At 40.1% G+C, this 23154-nt stretch overlaps 1 protein-coding gene across 1 annotated transcript; it reads right to left on the reverse strand.

The window, feature by feature from the left end:
• Nucleotides 1-1526: 1526 nt before the first annotated feature.
• On the reverse strand, nucleotides 1527-21305 carry rasgrf1 (Ras protein specific guanine nucleotide releasing factor 1). The gene is made up of 27 exons (XM_028586041.1): nucleotides 21030-21305; nucleotides 17074-17180; nucleotides 16601-16748; nucleotides 14653-14745; nucleotides 14319-14572; nucleotides 13437-13516; nucleotides 13087-13280; nucleotides 11819-11928; nucleotides 11038-11156; nucleotides 10344-10504; nucleotides 9243-9306; nucleotides 8789-8931; nucleotides 8572-8654; nucleotides 8239-8487; nucleotides 6382-6752; nucleotides 6179-6298; nucleotides 5119-5289; nucleotides 4789-4895; nucleotides 3960-4072; nucleotides 3792-3856; nucleotides 2942-3038; nucleotides 2769-2853; nucleotides 2467-2664; nucleotides 2289-2368; nucleotides 2050-2167; nucleotides 1895-1963; nucleotides 1527-1635 (listed from the first exon to the last, which is right to left on the reverse strand). The coding sequence occupies exons 1-27, from the start codon at nucleotides 21303-21305 to the stop codon at nucleotides 1543-1545; spliced, it is 3768 nt and encodes a 1255-aa protein (XP_028441842.1). The 3' UTR covers nucleotides 1527-1542.
• Between the last annotated feature and the right edge of the window lie 1849 nt (nucleotides 21306-23154).

Genomic DNA, 23154 nt, shown 5'->3' on the forward strand with positions numbered 1-23154 from the left:
TTAGATAAAATATACTGAGGTGAGTTTGTGCACCTTGTGTGACAAGAGGCTAAAAAGAAAAGAGGTAATGAAGATATGTGTCTTAAAACAGAGGTTCCTGACCCCTGTGGACCGTTACCAGCCCTCAGAAAATGTGCTACCGGGGAGCAAAGAAACTGTATGATTCTCTGAAAAAAACCTTAATAATTATGAAAGAATGTCTGTTCTGCATTTTTCATCAGCTCCAGTCACATTCTCACCAACAACATATATATTTTTAGCTGTGCTAGCAGCACGGCTCTAGAGATGGCAATGCTCATCAATCTGTCACCACCACTTTGATCCAGACTGAAATATTTCAACAACTACTGAATTGCATTGAAATTTTGTACGGATATTCACAGTTCCCAGAGGATGAAGCCTACTGACTTTAGTGCCCCTTTCACCTTTTCTCTAATACCACCACGAGGTTTACACATTTGATTTTTCAAGTGAAAAGTCAACAACTGTTAAAAGAAATTTGGTTCAGATATTCATGTCCCACTCAGGATGAATTATGATAACTTTGGTGATCCCTCAACTTTTCATCTAGTGCCATATTCAGGTCAAAATTTTAATTGGTCCAATACTTTATTATCAAATATTTGCATAACTAAACATACTTTTTGTTTAGTGCTAATGTTAGCATGCTAACACACTAAACAAATATGATTAACATGGTCCACATAAGTATGATAGCATTGTCGTTTTGAGCATGTTAGAATGCTGATGTTATCATTAGGGTCAAAGCACCACTGTGCCTAAGTAAAGCCTCACAAAGCTGCTAGCATGGCAGTAGACTTTTAGTCGTGTTCATTAAAGGAATTCATGAGTATGTGAGGTAAACTTTCCGTCAACAGCACATTGAGCACTTAACCAGTATTAGTAGTTCAATTGTTTTCCCTTCAGGTTTCATCCCAATGGGCTGGTCCACAATAACTCTGTCAATATAAAAGCGGTTGGGAACCTCTGACTTCAGAGTAGTGAGCAAAAAGAAATGAAGAAACAAATCCCTCTTGTTTTGGTATGGGAAGAGACGGAAACAGTTATGCTTCAGGTACCTCGCTGTCATCTCCACTGATCATCGTTCCCTATCTTTAAATCAAGTGCTTCTCCGTACTTTTACCTGATTTGATGCAGTTACATTTTTACAATGCTACATTGGTTGCAGAGAAACTCAGTCACCGATAAAACTCAAGAAACGGCCAGCGGCACAGGTGCTCAGAAAGTGCAAAGTCAAAACAGTATGAAATGATGCAAAATAATGTCATTGGTCACTAAGAAAACACAGTTGTGTGCACCTAAAGGGACCTCTGTTATTATGCTTGAAATACCCCAAAGGAAAAAAAAAAAAAAAAAAACTTAAAGCAGGTGGCATCATGGCAACAGTAACAAACAACCTTAAACATCTACTGTACAGAAGAGCAAATATCTTAAACATGTACAACTATACAAAAGTTGTTAACTGGTGTGTAATATTAACAGAGAAAATTATGAGGAGGATGAACTTCAGTTCACACCCCATCAGTTGGGCACTTTAGGCTCAATTCTGAGTGAGGCTTCGTACATACTTTCTTCATCCAGAACAAAGCTATTATCCAGTAGATACTGGGTTACCTGGAACATTTTAAAAAGAAAAAGGTTAAAAAAGGTTAAAGTTTTTTTTCATTAAAATAAATCTTTACACTTTTCAAACAATACTAAACAGCTAAGGCAGCCACTATTGTTCATTGTCTACATCAGTGGTTCCCAACCTTTTTGGTTCATGACCCCTTTAAATAAAGCAATGACTATGCATCGCAGCTTTTCATTTAGGGTGTCACAAGACAGAATGGTTGCGCACCACTTATTGTATACAGTTTTGGTATTCATTTACCTTTGGTTGCAGGTCAATCTTGTATGCTGTTTGCTGAAACTGCCTGATTTCTCTGATGATGTGAGAAATCTGTAAAACGTGAGAAACAGGATGTCCATTTCTGACAGTAAAACACACACTTGCACTAAGCCTCGACAGGACACTGAAAATCTTACCATTCTCATCTTTGAGAAGTTGACCAAGTTGTCTTCGGTGTAGTTTGGTGTTCCCTCCTCAATGAAAGCCAGGTCTGTGAGGTACATCCCCAGATAGGGCACACAGGGAGGATCACAGCTGGTGGGAAAAACACACACATACACACACACACACACATACACACACACACATCATTCACTTGCACTGCACGCTTGCTTTATTGATCCAGTACAAAACTATGTCCTTGAACTGAACTCACTTCTTCAAAGCCTCTCTCAGGTTTTTGAACCTTCCCTCTGATGAGACCAGCTTCTGCAGCTTGTCAATCAATCCTTTTGTCTGGAAGAAAAAAAAGGTTATTGAGAACACAATGAATGATAACTCTAAGCACATTAGGAGGAAAAAGCTTAACACACAATACATAGACAGATACACACCTGCTTGGAAACCTTGAGCCAGGTCTTCTTGAGGCGAAAAACAGAGCTGCGGTTGAGGGAGGAGGTGATCTCGAGCACTGCGTTGTAGTTGTGGAGACAGCGACAGATGTCGGCTACAGCCACCCATTTTTCTATGACCACCACTCGTGTGACCACGTCCTCACAGCGCAGGATCTCTGTGGCAATAAGGTTGCTTATCTTGCAGAGGAAAGAGAGAAACAAATGGTTAATTATAATTATTTGACACTCACTAAAAGTTACAGAAGACGCGTTGCGTAAGGGGTTTGTTGATTAAAACATACATCATTGAAGTGCTTTGTTGTTCTCATGATGTACGGTGTCTTCTCATTTTTGTCATTCTTCATCCAGCCTTGTCCAAAGAATTCCCTGGTAACAGATACAAAAAACACTGTATTGGTCCATGTGGTCTTCTTGGCCACAGACATGTACAGCTGGGATGTGTGATGGCACTCACTCATACGGGATGACCTTAAACACCAGGTGGTCCAGCAGAGTGAGCTGTTCTGCGATCTCTAATGCAGAGTGGCTCTCAAAGGGCTCGACCTTTCCTTCTCCCATCTAGGAGAAAGAAAACAGAAAGGAAATGATTAAATTTGTACCAGGCAACCTAGCACAAAGTGGCATGTAAGTAAAAAACAGAACATACAGTAAATACTTTACAGTTAATATGATGTTGTTGGTAAATGACACCAGAATGCTCATGCTCACGTGTGATTGCTTTCTCCCAAAACACGACGTTTGTCAAGCTTTCTTTAGACTTGGCAATGCTTTAATGATTTAGATTTTTCACTTTCTCTGGGTAGAGGAATGTATATACAAGACCTTAGAATTTCACTGCAAGTGTGCAATCTGCTTCTCGGTTAATGTTGGTAGAGCTGAAATGACTTGTTGATTAATTAGATTAGTCGAGAAACAGTTTTAATAATTGATCAAGAAACTTTTTTTGTTAGCAAAAATGCCACAGATTCTCTGGTTACAGCTTCTCAAATGGGAATATTTCTTGGTCTTCTTAGTCTTCTTTGGGTTTTGGACTGTTGGTCAGAAAAAAAGGCATTTGGAGATGCACCTTTTACTCATGGAAATCCGCCATTTCATAGATTTCAAGCGAATAACCGATACAGAAAATAATCAATAGTTGCAGCCCTAATGTAGATGAGGTGCTCTTCTCCATCATAGCCTCACATTATGCTGTTGCTTGACCTGTATAAATGTGGATGTATTTAAATATTTTTGTTACCATCTTACCTCCTGTGGCTTTAAAAACAGCTCCACACTAAACATTTATTAACAGCAGCTGACTTCACTCACCAGCTGTGTCACGTCTTCAAGGGTGATCTGATTGTCACTGTGATCTTCCTGAGTTAGAGTCCTGACAGACAGTAACCGAAGGTCAAGCGCTATAATATGTAGCTACAGTATAATACGCATTTTCAAATGTTGGGTTTAATAAATTGTAGTCACACAAACCGTACCTGATTATGTTGGCTGCTGCTTTCCTCTCCTGGGTCAACAGCTCGGGGTCATGCATCACCTCTTCCAGGAAGACAATAACTTTTGTCTTCAGCTCATTGTTACTCTCAAAGTCCTGGAGAGGGACGGACAGCACACATACAGGTGGCTTGAAAACTATTGTATAATTACTTTCATCATCAATCCCCAATTTGTAATATTCTTTGCTTTTTAGATTTTATTTTAAAATGTGTTTTACTCTGTAGTGACCCAATTTTAGCTTAGCTTTTTGTCTACTTCTTCATCTGTTATTGACAAAAAGGGACATTCAACAGTCTGCAAAGAAAGGGCTCTCTGTGCAATATATAACTAGGTGGAACATATGCCATTTTGTATGCAATGAAAATGTGTTCTGCATACCACGTTACCAAAGATACATGAGACTATGCACAATGATATCATTCTTCACGGTTCAGCAGCTATTTTTTTTGATCGGCCAAAGGCATCCTGGGACATGCATGAAATCACTACAGTTCTGAGGAATCTTCATTTTATTTAATTTCACATTATTATTAATTTTTCAGTACTTTGTACTGATTGGATGATGGAAATCAAGTTTTATGTTTAGACAAAATTATTGTTTCTCCACTTACACACATATAAAGAAATTGAAACATTTTGTGTAAAATTCGAGTTTCCCTGCTACAATAGCCAACTTACAGAATCAACGTGAAAAGAGAAAATTAATCAGTATATGAATAGGTAAACAAATCCAGTGTTAACATGGCAGTGTTCCAGCAAGTTACGAACTGTTCCTATAAATGTGCCTTGAAGTGTGTGGGGATGTTTTACCGGAGAGTGTTTGGACACCCAGTGCCTCAGGACATTCAGGACTCTGTTGGTCGCTGCTCGTCTGATCACAAACTCTTTGTCTCCATTTCTCTGATCTGTTGGGAAGCCTGCAGAAAACATATTAAGTAAGTTTTTACATAAAGCTCTCATCACTAAGTTACATACGGCTTTGGCAAAGAGCAACAAAGTTTGGAGAATCCATACACCTAATATCAGTTGAGCTGACGTGGTGCAGTTTTGCAATTTTTGCAAGGTTAACAATTTGGTTATGTTAACCTGTAACTGAAACTGGAGATTAGGCCTAATGGAATAGTGAATAAGTGCGTGTACCAGTACTGGCTAGGGACATCCGCCGATATTTTTCCTTCGTGGGTGTGCCCTCATTGGCTCCGGCTGTAGCAATAGCAAAGGCAGAGGCAGCAGACAGGGCACTGCGATTGTTGTCCAGCTCTCGACACGAGGACATTACCATGCCGTTGTTGTAGGAAAACAGGGAGAACTCTACAGAGAAGCACAGATGAAGAGAAAATAACTCTCCAGAAACTGGCAAGGGCTTGATTTTGGTGGCATGTAAATGAAATGGGTGGTTAGTTTGAGGAAGGACATGTAACTCAAAATGTACATAAAACTATTATTTATATTACTGAGTATAACTGAATCTGTATAGACTGCAGAATGACCTGCTTTTGTTACACAAGCGTCCGCTAGGGGGCACTACAGGCCAGGACAACAGTTTCCCTCCAGACTTTCCTTTACAAGAGGCGTTGATATTCAAGATGGTTGCAGCTAAATATAGCCACCAAATATCAGCATAACAGAGGAATCAACAGATTCTCTGCAGTCTGCTATGTTTAAATCCGGGGAACATAGACAGATCATGAGCAGCTAAGAACTCTACACCGCTGCTTCACAATTTCATTTAACTCTTTACTTCACACGATAGATTCCTTTCAAATCTATTGTGTGATTTTGTTAGATTTAGAAATCACAGATCATCTTGGCTGCAGTGAAAAAGCCTCATTAGTGGGGGCGGAAGGGAAAACGTGCTCCTGATGTAGTTGCTATGACACAAGTTTCCCTAACACCTACTGAAGCCAAGCATTGGCTTTCCCCACATGATCATAACCATCAACCAATTTATATTTGATATGAATTACGCTTGACAGTGGTAGGTTGTTGTTTTCTTTAAACAAAGTCAGGGCTAAAATTTACATTTAAAACAATTAATCCACAACCTACATACAGTAAACTTTGGCCTATTTTCAGCTACAAGCTTTGTTTTATTACGTAGTCTGTTACTGTGGTCAAACAAAATGTGTAGAGGGTTCTAATGAATGTGGAACTGGCTGTGGCATGTTATGTCACTGCACATGTTTAGGACACAATGTACCTGAGGAGTTTTTGCATTTGATGTTTTTTGGAGTGGTTGGTGATTTGATAGGAGAGGCTTCTGGGTCCCCATCATCACTCTGGTTTTGATCAATGTCACTTTCTTCTCGTACAGAGTGATCTGTATCATAACAAAATTACACAGATCAATAAAAGCATTAGAACATGGATTATTTTGATGATGATTGGATCTTGCTGACCTACCTTGTTTGCTCACTAAGGTATCCTCCACCTTGTCCTTCTTGTCTTCTCCCTCATCAGGGATTTTGCTTGAGGTAGGGCTGGACACGTACAGTTTGTTGATGTCCAAGGTGGTCTTGCTGAATGGGGACATGGAAGAGTACATGCTTGCATAGCCATTTGAGGAGCAGCTGAGGGCAGCAAGGTCAAGAGCTTTGCCCCCAGTGATGATAGGGATGTTGAGGGAGAGCTTGCGCCGGCGGTTTGGGGATGAATTCTTGGCGATAGCGAGAGGAGGTGGGGAGGAGAACTTTCTGCTGGCCCTGGGGGAGCTGGGAGGCTCTCCATACAAGAACTTACTGTTCTGGCTGCTGGCAAAGAACAACTCCAGGGACCTGCATCAAGGGATGATAAATGCATTTGAATTTAGGATATAGGAATATGTTTCCTTGATATTTGGAAAATATTCTCTATGTTTTAAGAGCTTAGCTAAATACACAACATCTCCTAAATAATTCATGCAAACCAAGTTAGCACAGCAACCAGTAGTCTCATTGTTTTAAAGCAGGATACAAGCTGCAGTGTTGCAGAAAACCTCTCCCACTCCCTGCCACCCTTCTGGCGACCTCACGGGTTCCCATAAATAGCACAGCGAGTGATAGTGCGCATGGCCACTGCTGACACAAGCAGCCAAGTGTAGGTGTCTCACACAGTGACATGACAAGCACCATGGGAGAGCATGCTGCAGGGCGTGGGCATGGGGAGCTCCCTATGATCTGAACCCCACAGTGGGTCCCTCGCTCTAGGCCTGTGGAGCAGCGAGTTAGCCCCGCTGCAACACTCCGTCAATATTTCACACTATGGATCTTTTGCAGACAAGGAGAGAGGGAGGGAGGGGAGGAAGGGAAGGGTGGGGTCCTGCAGTACCGATGTTGGTTGCCATAGAGCGACAGAGCCCAGTTGAGACACTCCCAGGCAGGCAGGAGAGACTGGACCCAATTACTGCTTTCAACCACTGAACACACAAACACACATGCACACACGCGTGCGTGTAAGCACACACACACACACACACACACACACACACACACACACACACACACACACACACACACACACACACACACACACACACACACACACACACACACACACAGGAATACTTAAGCATCATGGAGCTGGTCTTCCTCTACTGCTCCATCTGCTGCTTCTCTGTGCAACCAACAAAACAAACTCCCCAAATGCACACATAAAGCTCTGGAAATCACTGGACTTAACCGTTCCAGTTTCACATACAGTATGTGAACACTAATTCTGTCACATGTAACGCAACAATAACAAATATTTCTGAACACCAGCTAGACTCACATTTTACCTATCTATCTATCTATCTATCTATCTATCTATCTATCTATCTATCTATCTATCTATCTATCTATCTATCTATCTATCTACAAATAGCATAACACAACAATAGAAAGAATTCTATTGTTGTTTTATGCTATTTGTAAGAGTTGCTAGACAGTAGCCTAGAACATGTATTGCCCTCATGATTGAAGTGAGATTCCTGTGAAACTAACCTTCTTTATATGTAAAAACTATGTAAAAACAAATTCATCACTTCTGGCTATAAAAACAGTAAGAAATAAGTCATATTGCTGTAGTAAAACCTAAAAGTTCAACCTGCAAGCTCCTTGGTTCCTGCACATGCATTGCATTCATGAGAGGACGACAAATAGATCAATCTCATATTTATGCAGCATGGTAAAGTCTGGAGGAATGCCAAGGTATCAAATACTGTAAGATGTGTTTGTCTATTTTACAGTAGTGCCATCAACAACTTTACAACATTCAAATCTGTCCACATGTAAAGTGACTCACCGAGCAGGGATGGCACTGATGGGCTTCTTGTAGATGGTGATGAGCTTGTCTAGCACCACATCAGCGGTGGTGAACACACGATAGGAGTGCAGGAAGGTGTTGAGGAAGTCGATGGAGAGGAAACGAAGGTCGGTCAGTCTCTCCAGCAGGCGCTCAACGCTGGCGTAGCGGATCTGTAGCACCTTGCAGGAGTTCATCATCTTGCTGAAGCGGATGTCCACATCATCGCAGTACAGACTTGAATCTGACCTGCTCAGAAAATAAAAAAGACAAACAAAATTAGAAATGGATGCAAAGGGAAAGAGTTGCATATACAAAAAAAACAAGGCTTACTTGATCATCTGTGGCACTGTGACTTTGGAATTGTCTTCGAAGGCGTTCATCATCAGCCCATTGCAGCGGATGTTGTCTATGCACTGTGGGACAGATGCAGTAGAAGTAAAAAGAAAGGACATAAGAAATGTTAGTGAGTTCTGTAACGTGCAGGCTTCCTGCCGACATCTTCGGCTTCTCCTCTGTCTACTGGAGACTGTGATGCGTGTTGACGTGCCTGGCTGATGTCACTGTTCCATGCAGACTTCTCCTGCCTCGAGGAGGCCACCAGGATGACTGTGAATGACTGGCTGTCCTTTGGCTCCACGACAATCTTGAAGTCCAGGTGCTCCATATCTTGGCCACTCTTGTCTGATTTGGCTTTGAGGCGAACACAAAGACATAACTAGATGTCATTTTCTCTATCTCTTGCTCCCTAAAAATGCATACATTTCAAGTGTTTATACTGTATCTGCATTAACATCATTATTTGACATTCATGTTGAGTCTGTATTCTTTTCTAGTGGCACTGCTTGCCTTTGGAGCACATTTGCAACTGTTCCAAATATGCAATATAAAATATTAATAAATTCAGGCACACACTAGTAATATCTACATTATATACGTACATTAGCACACATGGTAGATATTACGCATATCTCTGTAAGCTGCTACATGAATAAAACACTCACACTCATCATCTGTCCCCTCAGGGTCCTCCATAAGAGTGCAGTCTATAAGCGAGACTACTCCATTCTGGAAACAACATACAATACAATATATATTTAGTTTCTTCACTCATGCTCTTACATTGCAGCTATAGTATACTGTACATTACACTAAAAAATTCAAGGTTCATCATTAGGGTGCTATACTGTGAATTTTAGAATTAGAAAAAGGCTCATCTGCAACTCTACTGCCTATATGAATGTAATTAAAACTACTTTTACCTTTTCATTTATATGCTGTTTCTATCCCTTTGTCAAAGGGACAAGAATCAAATGCAAGGTGTCATTAACATCAGCTCTAAAATTCTTACCAAAACACACTGAACAAGTGAACAGTCATAGCACATACCAGTTTTCTTTCTATATAGATTGACAAATGCACTTGAACCTTTGTTGGGCAGAAAACGGTTGGCCAGCTGCAGATTGGGCCACTGCCATCAACCCTTAAGTCTTTCAGCTTTTTTTCTTTCTTTCTGTGATACCTGCTAACAAGTTTGCCATATCAACTTGAAAAGTGATGCCAAAAAAGCATTTATTGATGTTGAAACATCTCACAAGAAGAATATAATTTTACTGTAAGTTTATGTAAGGCCTTCAGTTGAAAGCTTTTTGGTCTCATCTTGGACCCCAAACAACACTCTCCATTTGTAATGTTGAGTAATGTGGAGTAATAATACACCACCACTCCATTACATTACACATCAAAGTGACATCAAGCAGCTGCTTTCAAACATGTGAGCCTGTGTGTGTGTGTGTGTGTGTGTGTGTGTGTGTGTGTGTGTGTGAGAGAGAGTGTGTGTTTGTGTGTGTGTGTGTGTGTGTGTGTGTGTGTGTGTGTGTGTGTTTGTGTGTGCAGGCTTGTGTGTTTGCAGGCTTGTATGAGTGTGTCTAGCTCCAGCGGTCATTGCCACTGATAAAAGCCACAACATCGCTAACCCTGTAGCTTTCATCTCAGTCAATCCGTTCAAATTAGCTCAGAGATTCCAGGGTTTTTGGTGGCGCCGTAAGATTGTGATGTTTGAAATGAGAAGCAGCTTCACTGCTAGCTCAGCAGCGCAGGCACACCTTGGTGAGATGAAGCTTTCCCCCAGAACCCCTGGTGCAGATGATTAAATGCTTGGAGAAGAGAAAGCACTGCCTCTCTCCTTCCTTCTTCAGAGACAGAGAGCCTAGTCGCCCACGGGTGATCTTGCCCTTCTCGCTCATCGGCACCTGGATGAGAGACCCTGTATATAAATAGGAATAAATAATAAATCTTTTTTAGGAATAAAAGAGTGTATAAGTGAAAAAGAAGCAAGGACAGGGGATTGAAAAAAGGAACATAAGGAGCTGGCAGTGGAGGAACTGAATAAAAGAAATAATCAATATGACATTGCTTGACTAGCCTTCTTCTACATATGAATACATGTAGAGTCACATGAGATACTAAGGATTAATAATGTACCATTTCGGTTTTCCCTCTCCTCATCCATCAAGGCCTGTTGGGGACGTGTGACATTTACAGTCCCAGATTCATCATCAGTTTGCCTCTGAACAGTCTAATTACACTTGGAAACTAAAACCTGTACACATTGTTCCCCAGAGAGAGAGATATCTTCTTTGTAATGCAGTATTTTCCCCTCAATACAGTGCTGAAGATGTGAGATCAGGCTGTCAGACAGGTAAGGAGGGACAGGAAATCCCCCCTCTTACAAGTCTGCTTTTCTGTGGAATTGGAGGTTTCTTTGCTGGGATCTAAAGTACAGCAGGCAGGCGTTACCTTGTCTTACAAATGTCTGGCTGGTGTCGAGGAGAATCTCGCAGCCCTCTATGATCATGCGCTCTATTGCCAGGTTCTTCCTGATGTTCTCGGTCTCGCTCACTTCATCGTGCATGATTCTAGGGAAAAGGAACATTTAATTATTCTCATTTAATCTATATAGGACTCAGTAACCCTCAGTAAAATCTGAGTCAGTGACTGTCCATTTGCCATATTTCTATTTATATAAATATGTAATAAAGTTAATACAGTCATCTGGGTAGCCTTCAATGGAGTAATTATGATGGACGTAAAGGAGGAAGTCAAGTAACGTAAGATAAAGAGTGACAAAGTCTGCGTCTTGAGTAGGTTGCGGTGGAGGGGTCAATCAAACAAAGGACTTTCACCCAGGTTGTTCTGTTCCCATATAAAACTAAAAGTAAATGTTGTGAAAGTACTTACATAAGTTAAGTACGTAACTACATTATGCTATGTAATATTAAACTACGTCACGTACATAACTGAAGTTACGTAACGAACATACTTATTTTGACCGAAACCACAATCTTTTCCTAAACCTAACCAAGTAGTTTTGTTGCCTAAACCTAACCAAACTGTGACCTTTTCACAACATTTAACAGACCTTAAAACTGCAATGGTTATGTATAATGGGGGTGTGTTGATCTCCTGCCACCAGTAGGGGTGCTTATTTGGGAAATGCTATTGTGGATTGTATTAGATGGTAGGAACAAATTACCCATGTGGTTGAATGAAATCTGAGGAATTGTTGATACAGAAGTACCTGGAAAGCTCCTCCAGCTTAGATTTGGCGTAGTCCAGACTGTTTCTCTCTACGTGTTCATGGGGAGTGTGGGCCAGAAGTTCGTGGAGCGTAAGAATGTAGCGGGGAATCTACAGAGACAAAACAGAAAGCAACAGGGGAGTCACACTCAAATATAAGAGCTTACATGCACGTGCCGACGTGCATGCACACTAATGAGAAGTAGATCAGTGGAGAGCACAATCTACACTCATCAGCAAAATTTATTATCAACACAGCACAGCCTGCAGTAGGCCCCAGCAGAGCGGACTGTCGGGAAACTGCGTGCCTTGCCAGAAAGGAGCCATTATTAAAGCCTGAGCTCCAAAAAACAACCGCTTTTCATAGATATGAAAAACACTACAGGGATATTCTGAGCAAAAGCAGACACATGCCTGCTGTTTCTGTTCTTGATCAGTGATGCTACAATATGGGACATCACTCAGAGAGTAAATGGATCAGGTCTTTGGATGAGCCATGATGGCCAGAATAGAGCCCAGAACACATGAAATGGAAATTCACCAATTTGGTTACAATTATTGTTAAATCATATGTGGTATTTGCCATTTGACATATTTACCATGAGTTGTGCAGCAGGTTTCTCCAGAGACTGGGCTCATCTTTCATCATCACCTTAGATTATAGAGCAACTGAAACAGTGCATCTCAAGGTTATGCACTGCAGCTTAATTGTAATTAAAATAAGTCTATGATATGCTTTGAGAGCAATAAATAAAAACTGAAAATTGCTATTAACATGTATTAATAGCGGTGGAATAGAGGTTAAAATGTGGGCAGTTCGCTGTCCAATGTCAGAATATACTCTGGGTAAGCCATATAAATTATAGGTACACTATATAAGCAATATTCAAGAATATTTATAGTTAACATGTTTTGGAAGTGAGAGCAGATTCCACTTATAAGCATGTTGGTGACAGGCCTGTCCTTTTGTTTACATTTGGATCACAGACAGTGCCTTTAATAGACATCCAACTTTGAATATCGCGAAAACAAAACCACATTACAGACAGCTACAACTGGGTTTATTGGCATAGCTATAGCCAACTAGTATTAAGTTGGTGAATTATACGGCCCAAGGGTAACATTTCTATATGGAAGGAAGAACTTGGCCCAGAATGGCGGCGAGGGCTCAGAATTAATGCCAAAATCTGGCTCCAGGCTGCAGCTCTGCAGCAAATAAATGGGTCTGCCTTTATTTCTTGTGTATATCTGTGAGACAAATGAGCTCACCTGGAACATGGGGTAGGTGAGGAAGGTCTCCAGAGTCCTCTCCTCACAGTCGGGCTTAGCCTCGTACTGCTTCAGCAGCTTGTCAAAGTCTCTGTTCTGCTTGCAGTGAGCCAGGATCTGCAGGCTGTACTGGTGGTTCCTCACAAACTCCTGGTAGATGTTCAGCATGGGCAGCAGGATGTCGAACAGGTCGGCTTTAGAGAGATCAGTACCAAGATACTTTACTGTCACAAGGACACAAACAATACTGTGGAGTAATTCACCATTCATCTTTAATCATATTTGGCACTCACACTGAACCAGCTTCACAATGGTTATGAAAAAAGTCATGAAATGAAAATGTTTCTTACCCAGCACTAATGTTGGCCAGCTCGCTATTCTGGCTTTTAGACCTTGATAAAATATCTGATGTAGAAACATGATAGTTTCGCTGACAAAAAAAGAGAGAAAAAATGATTAACTTCTCAAACAAATACAGAGTTTGTATTCATAATTCTGCCCAAATCCAGTGAAGTTGTGATGAAAGAAGCCCTGACACCAACGAGAGCATGGGTGTGCAGGTTTTGAGCATGAATGTGCTTGGATGAGTGTGTGGGTGGATTTGGAATAGGCCAATAGGGGTGTGTGTGTAGATTACTGTCTTCATTGTAATGTCTGTGTGTTTGGCAAAGATTTGTCTAATGGGACACAAAACTCAATCTGGAACCTTGAACTTCATATAAGAGAATCCTAGATAATCCAATAGACTGCATATAGCTTGTACAGCTCACATTTTTTCATTTCTGATCTTTCTTAATAGGAATTTTGCTTATATTGAGGTTAAAATAGAATGTCACTAAGTCTTATAACCTTTAAATGTTTAAATGTTTTTTTTTTACTGTAAAAGTATCACGTAAGAAATACATTTTATGTATCCTTGAGATCATACATCTCCTTCCTTATAAAACATTTGAAAAGGTGATTTGTGATTTTAAATCTGCATTGTTTACATATATTTTGCTGGCTAGCAGTCTTCTTCGTTTCTTGCCCATTACTGCCACCAATTGGCGCTCCGTGGAATAGTGCATGTCCAAGAGATATAAACAAATCGAGCTTCTGCTCACAATAACATTGCTCCATAATGCTAATAGTGTTAAAAAAATAAAAATAAAAAACTCCACAGGGTACCTTTAAGATGACTATGTTTTGTAAGGCAGTTAATGGAAGTGTTCTGTTGGACAAGAGGATCCAACCTGTTGAGGAAGATGCTGCTGACATCATCGTGGGTGATGGGCGGTTTCTTGGAACTGGCTGCCATGCGGAGGGGCCTCAGGAAATTGTTCACCAGGATGTGAAGCTGCTGGACGTACTCTGCCTCTGAGTCCAACATGCTGAACACCACCTGGTTCCTCTTCCTCATGCTCTCTGCATGTGGTGAACGGATGTAATCCTGGATGATTGTCTTCCACTTCCTCCTGCAGATCCAGCCTCGCAGGAAGCTCTGGACCTGGAATTTTAAAGGCTGTAGTCAGTTTCTCAGCATCTTAAGATGTAAAATTTAGCAACAAGTTTAATTCAAGTGTTTACTTTTTTGATTTTCTTGATTTCTGAGTCGTCATCTGTTGGGGCGGCTGCAGGGCTGTCGTGAATCTTCTCGTTGTCTTTGAGCATCCCAGAGATCTGCCGCGGAGGCAACCACAAGAAAGACTAATCATTCCCACTCACACACTTCTCACTTACTGTACCAGCATGTAAAAAAAGTGACTGAGTCAACAGGACAGGACCTGTGAGCACTGTCAACACTGAGACATTAGCCTGACTAAACTAGCTGTGTTCACTTGGCTGGTACTTCTGCACCAATATTTATTTATTTACATTGGTCATGTAAATAGAACCAAACTGTCTTGCATGTTGACATGAGGTAATAGGCTGCTGAAAAAAAGACAGATTGGAGCTGCCTTGAACTTTTTGAAGCTAAGTGTCTCCATTTACATTGTAGACGGCAAGAGTGTTAATTGTCATTGCATTTCATAGAAGTGATGCAATTTAAAAGCCGTGTTCATGCATATTCAGCACATAAATTGATTTCAAGCATCACATTTGCACATTAAAGTAAAATGACTATTTGATCTGAAGATTACAGCCCGGAACGCAGCCCTATTGGAGGCATTGTTTCTGAGAGGAGATGCAAAGTGGAGTGTGGTTAGCCTGAACACGTCTCTCTCTGTGACAATGCAGTGCTTCCATTTCTGTCCTCTTACACTTCTTCATACATATGCGACAAACATAACAATAATCAGCATAATCCATCATTTTCCCAATGGTTCAGCTTTTACTTGCTGTGCTGGTGCGATGAGGAATGAGAATAAGTGGTAATATAGTATTATTGTGCCAGTTTAGGAAGTCTATTTACAGTAGGTCTGACTGATACTGTGTGTGGCTGCCACACATCCATTTATAGATGGAAAACCCTGCAATCCTTGCTTATTGTGGTTTGGTCAGAAAGGACAAAATGTTGGATATTTCAAAAGCAAAACGTATGTGTATTTGGATCTATACCCTGGTGTTAAATTCTTTTCTACTGCCATTTATACTTGTCATACATATATATACAACTGCCAACAAAACACATACAATATAACATAATATTTGTATCCATTAAATAATAACTTTTTTTTTTAAATCAAAGATGTGTTTGTTAATTGTTCAGGTGGAAATTAATAATCCTTGTGGAAATAGAACAGGAGGAGAACAGTAGGGAAATACAAATCAATGGGCTATAATGCATTACTGTTGTTTATATTTTTCATTCTATATAATTGGAGAATAATAAAGTTGATCTAAAGCATCTCTGATAAAAAAAGAGACAAAAATGAAACTGAAGGGCTTTCTATTAGCATGCACGTTTGAGACGGTCCCTAATTTCAGCTCAAGTCACTCAAGTTGCCAACTTCAGTATCAGATGATGATGATGATATGAAAGCTGTGGAACACCAGTCAAGCTTCATCCTGAACTGCACAACAAATCTGGCGAGGACTGGTGAGAAGTAATTGAGGGTTAACCTCAATGATCTGTGCTTTTAACCTTTAACCTTTATTTACATTCTGATACATTGTCATCAGGAAAATCGTGCTGGTTTGTCTACTAGCAGTTCATGTTCATACTGTACAGACATTAATCCACTGGATTACTTTGATAGTGAAGAAAAAATTATAATAATGAGCAAAAAAGCAATAAGAGCAATTATAAGTTATAAGGAGCGCCTTTTTTTCTATGATTTCTAAACAGATTTATCCTCAATGCACATCAGAGATCCTGACACTGCTGTAAAGAGTGAATTCAGCTGATTGTGACAAGGTGTGTTTAGATCTGACTGAGGTACGACTCTGAGAAGAAGAGTTGTGATGTTTGTGGGAAGAAATGTGTCAATTGGCAGGGGGCGTTTGCGGTTTGTAGCCGTTCAAATCTGAATAATGTATTCACATTTGTTTACATCCCTACTCCTCAGTGTAAAGGCATCACAGTGAGTATTACCTCTGACTTAAGCCTTTCAATCTCTATTTCCCCATCTTCTATCTGTTGTCGAAGTTGCTTAGCAACAGTTTTCTCCGTCTCCACAATCTGAAGCAGATGAAGATACTTCTGCATGAGAGTCTCATGCTCGTTGGCCAAGTTTCTGTAACTGTAACACACACACACACACACACACACACACACACACACACACACACACACACACACACACACACACACACACACACACGGTTATGTATTGTAGCTTGAGTAATGAATTTCACATCAGTGTGTGTAGTTTCATCTCACATCAAAGCAATCAGGTTTTTCTTGTGAACAAAGCATTTTTCTGTCATCTCTTTATATTTTAACCCCACTTATGAAACCATGGCAACTTCCCCTACAGACTGAGCAGCCCAAGATTACTTTCCCTCTACTGACTAATTCAACTTATAATTGTCATGTCTGCACATTTCACTGATGTATGCCTTTACCTGGCGTGTGATATTGCAGCCACCCATTCATCGCAGTCCTTTACATCTTCTGTGCGTAACTCAAGCGCCTTTTGGTTTTCATGGGTAAAGTTGACAGTGAAATAGTACTGAAACAAACAAGGGAGAAAGGGTGTGGAGTTCTTATTAGAAACAACAGGACTATCATTAACCTGACATGTTATATGTTCTACACAGAAAGGAGCATTCACTATTGCATACCTTCTAGATAAATCTATTATATATGGGCTTAAATGAAGCTTCTCCACTGCTTTTGTCTTTGTTCCACTGCCTCGCTGCTGCAGACATCAAGCGGGTGATTTAAAACCACACAGGGCCTGGGGAAGCCACATCTTTCTCGCCCACCACTGCAATTGATGGAACTCACTGAGGGAACCCTCCCCCAGCTCAGTTCCTGGGATGTCTCTGGTTCCCAGGAGGAAATGCCATAAGACATGGAGGCTGGAGCCACGGCCAATTACATAACTATGTGAGACCTGTTTCCTAGCAACTAAAGCTCAACTGAAAATAATGTATTATTAGTATTGTTATTATTGTTATAATTATTGTTACATTAGCATTTCAGATCTTTTACTATGGTTTCATAGATTATGCATGGGTCATTGATAGGGTCAGATTTCAAATTTTCAAATTTTTATTTGGAATTTCCTCGTATCGTATTCTGCATAATGATAATAGCTTTTACTTTTGATACTAAATAACACTGTTGCTGATAATACTTAAGTATTTTGGCTTAAATACATTTTTTTACACAAAACCTTTGCTCGTTACAGAGCATTGCTATTTTTACTAGGATTTAACATGGATGCTACACTGGTGAAATGACACAATGCTGTAACTATTTGGACAAATGTAAATAGAGCAAGCATTACCTTTACACCAAATATAGTGATCCTTGTGGGTTTGCAAAGTGGGTACAAGTATGTTTTACCCCACAATAAAGTGTCCAAACAGATGCTAAAAATAGCTTTTAAATAGATAAACAAGTAAATAATAATATTATAAATAACTTATCTTACAGTACAAATAGTGAAAATAATTACATTTTCTCATGTCAAAGAAAGAATAATACATCACCTGCATTTATAAATGCAACTTTCTTTTAATTCCAAATGTAATAGTTCTTGGGTTTATATTATGTTTAAGAAGGCCTTTTTGATGAGAGCAACATATGGAATATTTTACTTATTAAAACATATTAAATATAATAAAGTGAGCCATGATAGAACGATACCACAAGTCGCATAAGTGAAATGTCATTTTTCCTGTGGACTGTTTCAGCTGTGCTGAGGGAGACCAGACTCTAATCTTTGGCCTGCAGATGTTCAACAGGCGCCTATCAACCTGCAACTGATCATTATTCATGGCTGACTGCTCTTCCATCTTCACATTCATTAGGTATTCATCCTACCGTCAAAGAAAATCTATTTCTGGCAGAGAGGCATGCATGTTGTTGTAGTTTTCCCTCATGATCTCTCTAAGAGTGTGGTGAGTGTCTGGTGTGAGGCAATGTTATAAGTGAACTGTCTGCTTCCTGCTTTATGTTTATGGCTGAGTCATGCACCTTTAAAAATCATTACTGATCAGAACAGATATATATGAGATTGATAAAGCATTGATAAAACGTATCATATAGATCCATGAGTGTTATTTGCTCTCATAGCCTATAATCTTTTGTTATGGGGGCAACACTCACTTGTAAGTCTTGCTGTGCTGTGGATATGAGTGGTAAATAATTCAGTAGACATGAGTGGAATAATTCTTTTGTCTTGTATAATTGCTACTGACTGATAAACAGCTTAGTTTTATTGCAGCAATACTGAAGGACTTTCCTGAATCCTATAATGAGATCTATACGGTAGTATATTCCCTGGAGCACTAAGTGTTGGTTATCACTCTACTTGCATCCGCTTTCATTTTAATGAGGATCTTTAGTTTGGATGTTAGCCTTCTCCATGCCTACATCACTGGTACGTATTAGTCAGATCTTTTGATTTACAGTACAGTTTGTATCAAATCAACCAAGCTTCGTGTGTTATTGGTCAAAGTGCTGCTGTTTCCCAGTGTGAGCGAGCTGTGTTTTCTATAAATGGACACTGACCCCTTCAAGGTACTGCAAGGAACAAATTTAGCCCAGATAGCGCTTGCATAAATAGGAGAGATGCGAGACACTACTTCTATCCTCTCTGTTACCCCGCCACTCCCAACTGCATCATTCTTTAGGATGCAAATAAGGGTTGCCATAGAGACCTCAGGCTCAAATGCATTATTATTTTCACGCTAAATGCATTTGAGGATAAATATAATGTAGGGATTATGGTGGATGGCTAAAACGCACAAAACCATGAATCAAGGTGGGGATAGGAGATGGAGGTGATATTTTCTTACTCTTATTTGTCCTTGTTAAGGATGTTTGTTTGTTTACACTGAGCGGTAACTCTTCAGCAGCCCGTAATATCAGTCACATTTAGTCATTCATTATTTGTGTACCTTTCAGTGCTCTCACTCTCAGCAAACATGATTCACAGGAAAAAGCAATCAAGCATCTTCCTTTAAGTTTATCATGAATACAGTCCATCGATGGATCAGGCTTTTCTCAGCATGTTCATGTTCACATTTATGCATTTAAAATAGCACAATGCATTGGAAACAGCACTGCTGACAAAAATACAAAATAATCCAAATTCTTTCAGGGAGGTTTTTTGGGTGCCTTTAAAGCAACTGTGAGAGCACAACATTAGCCAGTGTGTTGCATTCTGCTTTGTCAGCACAAAGGCAGCTGTTCACAGGAAGAGCCAGGATTCACGTTGGACTGCAGCCCTACCGACAGAGCCAGGCACAGAGCCTGGAGAGAGGAAAGGAGAGCCAGTGGCAGTGAAGCATTATGTTCCCAGACGGGTTGTATACAATAACAATGTCAACAGACCTGTCAACCTTTCTACTCCTTACTTTCATGTTTTGCTGTGTTAAGAAGCAGCCAGAGGAGTGTTTTTAAGATCGAGTGGATACTTCATTTGCAGATATGATTTAAATGTATCCTGCTACATGTAGTGTTAACAATGTGTGATAGAGTCTTCCTTGAAGATTTGATACCACTAATAAGAACTGATACAATAATTACCATCTATAATGCTAATTACAAATTCTGGTATTAGACTGAATCATTTCATTCAGGTCATCTACCGTAGATGAGAGCTGACTGATCGCTGGCACCCTTCTGTTTTTGCAGCTTCAGCTGTAGTTTCATCATTTCACCACAAGATGGAAACCTTGAGGCAACAACTTTTTTTGTGTGTGCATGTTTTATTAGAAGGAGCATTAGATATATCACTCTCCACCCTAAAACGTCAAAAAGATAATGACTGAAAGTCAAAAGCAAAATATGTGACCAACTAGGATGCAAATGCATCATCCTGAAAATAACAGAAATCCATTTACATCCATTGCACCAACTATCCCATCAAAAAGCTCGGGTTTGCTGCAACCTAAAGCAAAACACTGCATAGCCCAGTGCAAGAACAGTTATGTTAATATCATTAGGTGTAAGTGTTACCTCATCATTAATGCCATGCATGGATTACATAACGTGCAATACATAAATCTGGAACCTCGTGCTATTTTGCTGCGCTGGATTTTAGGTCATCATGCGATGACCTAAAATATAAGGATATAAGAAGAATATACGCATAAGAAAAGCGTTTTGTTAGCGACTAAAATAGTTCAAAGGCGTTTGGGGCGTAGGAGCTAATTTTACACCAAGTGTTGCACCTCGTCAATATATTTTAACACAAAGCCTGAAAAACAATAAAGCAGTGCTAGAGAGAGGGAGAGAGAGATGTGTGTGTGTGTGTGTGTGTGTGTGTGTGTGTGTGTGTGTGTGTGTGTGTGTGTGTGTGTGTGTGTTCGTTCGTGCGTGCGTGTGCGCACGCTCTCCATACCTGCTTTTCCAAACACTCCTTGGCTGACTGTGAAGGTTTTGGTGAAGGCGCCCTGTCGCATAAGCATCCCTCCAACAGATATAATCCCGAGGGTCGAGAGCTGGACTCGTTCTCAAAATAAAAGAGCATATTTTGTAACAAAGCAAACCACTTTGTGTGCCATTTCGTGTTGTCTGAGCTTTTTTTGCTCAAGCACCCTCGTCTTGTACCATCCTTTTTCGCCAAAAGCCCCAGGTAGGTGACATGACCATCATTAAGTCGTATTCCCTTCTGCATTTTGATGAGAAGACTTCAGCTGCGCAAGGTGGATCGGTCGTTACATCCTTCTGAAGTCGCTCCAGGGAAAATAGAATCCAGAAAGACAAAATGTTGACTTTCTGAATGCGGACCAGCAGGCTTGTCCACTTTGTCCGACGCATTCACCGTGTTGGCATTTAAGTAAAAAGAGAGGAACGAAACTAGCAGCGCAAGTCCAGCATCCTAAAATCTTGTGTCATACTCCGAGCGCTTTGAAGGTCCACATTATCCGATAAAAAAAAGACGGAAGGGGGGGGCGAAAAATAAACAGTCTAAACAACGCAAGATGAGAGGGAATGGGGTTTGGGGTTCGTCCTTTTCCTCACATGAAATCTCCAGAAAGCAGCAGGCTTGGTGCTGAGCTCGGCAGTGCTGGGTGAAGTCACATGGCGCATGCTTGGGAAAGCAGATTTCAGGACCTTGGACAGGAACGTTCCCACAAGATGTTGAGTTTCCTCTCAAGCCTGCAGTGTTAAGTAATACTGGGGATACAAGAGGAAAAAAAATGGAGAATCACATACGTTCAAGAGAAAAAAAATCCACTTTAATCGAAATCAGCCATTTAACATCCTGCTGAATAAAAAAATGTGGACCTTATTTTCTTTTTCACTGATTGTCATTCACCGTTCAGCACATTCTTCCTGACAAAGTCAATAATCAGTGTAGATATTTTGAGTTTTAAAGTGGTTACATAAAACACTAAAAGTAGCTCTAGAGGAGTCAATTTCTGTTGCAGTTCAGCCACTGGAGGACAATATTTTTTAGTTCACAACTTAAAATCGGAAAAACTTACACGTCACACGTTAAGGTCAAGAATGAACTTCCATGCTAAAGTGACATATCAATAAAAATCAAAGACAAGAAAAAAGTATTCCTTTACTCAACATAGTGTAAATGACTAATGCATGTTTTTCCCCATTTACTACAAACCCAACTAAAAATCACAAATACTTTACATTACTGCCAACAATTTATGCCATGATATTTTATGTTTTTATGTGTTTAGGTTTAGTTCAGTTACAACTACCAGTATGACATGGCATAATTGTGGCCTCACAATTATGTTGCATTACCACTAAGTAGACTATTTTCACTGAAATGGCTTACTAATAACGTCAAGTCTCTGTAAGCTCATTTTTATTCTGTGATCACATGAATGAAAACAAGTAGGCCCTCTTCACTGCAGACTTTTTGACACAGGTGTTACTAATAACATTAACAATGTCTCTGTTCTACTCAAGTGTAGTGAGCCAGCCAGCATGCGCAGTACCATGACCAAACCAAAGCAGCTGAATAGAATTCAGCCTTCATTCATTTGAGAAGTTACACCTGTGCTTTTCCTACTGTGACATGTCAAAATATCTTCTATAAAAAAGGCTTATGGTTGCTGATAGTTGTGAAAAAAACAAAACAAACAATGGACCTTTTTCAACTTGTCATAGTAGGAAAAGCACAGCTGAAATTGATAAACTTAACGATGGGTCAATTCCATCAAGTGTCCCAGTAAGTGAAACTTTTGAGTATTTGCGAGAAATGATACAGTACAGAAACACATAATAAAGACTTCACCTTGATGATGTGAATGAACACCATATATTAATTTCTAGTAGCTCTGAACACTGCGTCCAGCTTGTGCAATACAGGGTGAGACAGCAGTTGATAGGTCAATAGTTAGAAAGGGTCATTGCAAAAAATAAATTTGCAGCGTGAGCTTGTTTAAACACCATGATGTCATGTTTGAACTGTAAGACTTGTGTGTCTCAGTCGTTACAGAGCTGCACTATAAAACATGCTCGAGCACACAGCCAATATGCCTCTTTGAGCACCC

Source organism: Perca flavescens, chromosome 8 (assembly GCF_004354835.1).
Source record: "Perca flavescens isolate YP-PL-M2 chromosome 8, PFLA_1.0, whole genome shotgun sequence".
Classification (NCBI taxonomy): Eukaryota; Metazoa; Chordata; class Actinopteri; order Perciformes; family Percidae; genus Perca; species Perca flavescens.